The sequence below is a fragment of the Centruroides sculpturatus genome, unplaced genomic scaffold (genome assembly GCF_000671375.1).
Source record: "Centruroides sculpturatus isolate CEXI.00-Female unplaced genomic scaffold, Cexi_2.0 scaffold240, whole genome shotgun sequence".
Classification (NCBI taxonomy): Eukaryota; Metazoa; Arthropoda; class Arachnida; order Scorpiones; family Buthidae; genus Centruroides; species Centruroides sculpturatus.
Genome location: NW_019384461.1, coordinates 125088 through 127973, shown reverse-complemented (window position 1 = coordinate 127973; position 2886 = coordinate 125088). Strand labels below are relative to the sequence as shown.

The window sequence follows — 2886 nt, the reverse complement described above, 5'->3', positions numbered from 1 at the left end:
ACATATCCGAACGGACCACCTCCGAAAAATTCCTGGGGATTATTCGACCCGTTCGGATTCGAGCCCGGGTCCCCCATAGCGGTAGGCTGCCACCTTGATCGCTCGGCCATCCGGCCACTACCCTAGGGCAGGGGTCGGCAACCTGCGGCTCGCGAGCCACATGCGGCTCTTTGGATGTGAAGCTGCGGCTCTTNTAAAATAAAAATTAAGAAAATTGACTGATAACGATTTATCACCATGTAAAATCGCTTACAGATAATATAATTTTATTTGATCTTGCGAATGAAATAATATAAGGTGTTTCAAGTAATATTATATATATAATATATATATATATATATGTATTTGCCTTACTTATTGGCTGATTATTTCACAGTTTCGCTTACATGAAGTGTTTGAATAAATGACTACTTATTACAAAAATACGAAATAGCATAATTGAAAGGGAATGCCAAGTATTGTACGTTACAATAAAAATCTAAATTCTGAAAATTAAAATGTTTTATGCGCTATGAAACATCTTTAGATTAAAACGTCATGTCAATGATCGATTTTAAGTGGATTATCATCTGTAGGCTATTTCTGAGATTTAAGTATTAATTTGTCTGCTTTATTACGCTTTCTTTTGTCTTTGTATCGATTATTTTTATTAAAAGTTTTTAATTTACGAATTAAATAACTGTAAAACTATGAAGTTAATGTTGTTTGCAAAGAATTGTTATAAATTTTTTAAAAAAGAATAAAAAATGTGGAGAGCTTGTGGAGAAATTTCTGAAGTTGAAGGTGGTCGGAGTAGAGTCGTTAGCAGTTTATTTGTATAATACTACACTAAATTCACAGTTTACAATATTAATTAAAAATACACTTTAAATTATATGCTTTCATTTTAATAAATACAATTATACAATAGCTATTTAAATATAATTTATACAACATACGTAATTTTTTAACAATAAAGAGTAAATAATGTTATCGTTTGGAAAAATTCATAAGCAGATTACATTTAATGTGTACTGAAACCAAATTTTCTGAGCTTTTTGATAAGCTTAATTTTCTTTTTAAAAGTTGAATTATATACGAAATTCTTAATCATTTAAAAATCATTTAAAGCAAATTCCTTTATGATATTTACATTAAGAATATTTTTAGTCGACAATTTAAACATAAAATAATATATTTGTAATTTTTTATTTTGGTTTGTTAGTATACGTGCAGTTTAATTCGACAAATTCGTGTAAAGTCGATCAACCTATTAGGATTTATGACGAAGAAGGCGTAATCACGAGTCCTGGATATGATGGAAAAACTTTTTATCCAAAAAATGTCAACTGTTCATGGATTTTGATTGCACCTGAGAATAAGGTAATTTAAATTAATGTAAAATTATATAAAATAAAATGTGTTCATACATTTTATTTAAATTTACCAAATTAAACTTCAATAGAAACAAAAATTTGTTTATAAACGAAAAACTTTTTATTATTTTAAAGTTGATTGATTTATAACATAAAACAAATTATACTGTTTTTTCTATAGATTATATAGCCTATAATTTATCGGAAATTATAACTATTAAATATAATTAAAAATTAATTTTTCAATTCCGAATTTTCATGTCGATATTTAAAGAAATTAACATATTTAGAAATGCTGTAGTAATTAATTTTTTCATAACATTTTATGAATTTTGATACATATTGTAATCTTAATGATTAATATCTTACGGTATAAGAAATCCCTCCTAATTGCTACCGAAGTAGACAAACCTCTAATGAAGTTCTCTTCCCTCTCATATCGGAGTTAATATGGAGGTTACTGCATAATCGCTTATCCTCCGAAGAGCCGACCAAAGCTTTTTGATTGACCATTTGAAATTACTCGCGGAAAGCAGGGGGAAATGCCTTCTGAAAGGTCTTATTAAGGATAGTTAGCCTCTATTTAGGCATTAGAGATATGGAGAATAGGCGCTAGAGATATGGAGAAAATACAGAAAACTCTCTGTAGCCATCTCGTCCTGGCGAAGACGCGAACCCATGACCGACCTATCAGTATTCAGGGAACGGGAACCGCTTGGTCATTGGTGGTTCTCTAATGAATTTCTTCGACGAGTTTAACATTCAACCTGACGGCAATCACTTCAACTAATCTCGCCATTCTAGTAATTTTAAAATAATAAAATTATTATAATAAATGTTTTCCATTTTTTAAATATTTTGCTTATTTGATCATGGAAATGTATCACGTATGATTTTGATGATGTAAATTACATGTAAAATCAATGTAAATACGGATGACGTAAATTAATAATTGTCATCTGTATTTTATCAATCGTCATCATTTCTGTGCTTCTCATAACCATAAACGTCACAAAGAGTAGATAAGGGACTCGAAGTTCAAAATGCATACTCTAGGACAGTGTTTTTCAACCTTCTTGAATACGCGATCCCTTTACAAGTTAAAAAATTCTGGCGAACCCCCTAGGGCCATTTTTTTTGTTTTTTACTCTTTCCGCCTTGTGGGCACTAAGAGGGCCTCTTTTTGCAAGCCCATTATGAGTTCGACCAGGCCCACAAATTACTAGAGCTGCCGGGTGGTGAGGGACGGGGTCTGACATATCCGAACGGACCACCCCCGAAAAATTCCTGGGGATTATTCGACCCGTTCGGATTCGAGCCCGGGTCCCCCATAGCGGTAGGCTGCCACCTTGATCGCTCGGCCATCCGGCCACTACCCTAGGGCAGGGGTCGGCAACCTGCGGCTCGCGAGCCACATGCGGCTCTTTGGATGTGAAGCTGCGGCTCTTTAGTTCCATACGCAAATATTATTTATTTTATCAAAAAAAAAAAACATTTAAAAATCGTTCTGAATCGATTAACGAGGATTAGG

The 2886-nt window shown here is 32.9% G+C and overlaps 1 protein-coding gene across 1 annotated transcript in view; it reads left to right on the top strand.

Moving 5' to 3' along the window:
* Window positions 1-746: 746 nt before the first annotated feature.
* The window catches only part of LOC111620851 (serine protease 30-like), a gene marked incomplete at its 3' end in the record, with an annotated part of 18224 nt that continues 16084 nt past the window's right edge, over window positions 747-2886 (top strand). The window contains exons 1-2 of the mRNA XM_023362850.1: window positions 747-792; window positions 1205-1362. Of these exons, the coding sequence (XP_023218618.1) occupies window positions 747-792; window positions 1205-1362 (204 nt within the window). The remainder of the gene's footprint in view (window positions 793-1204; window positions 1363-2886) is intronic.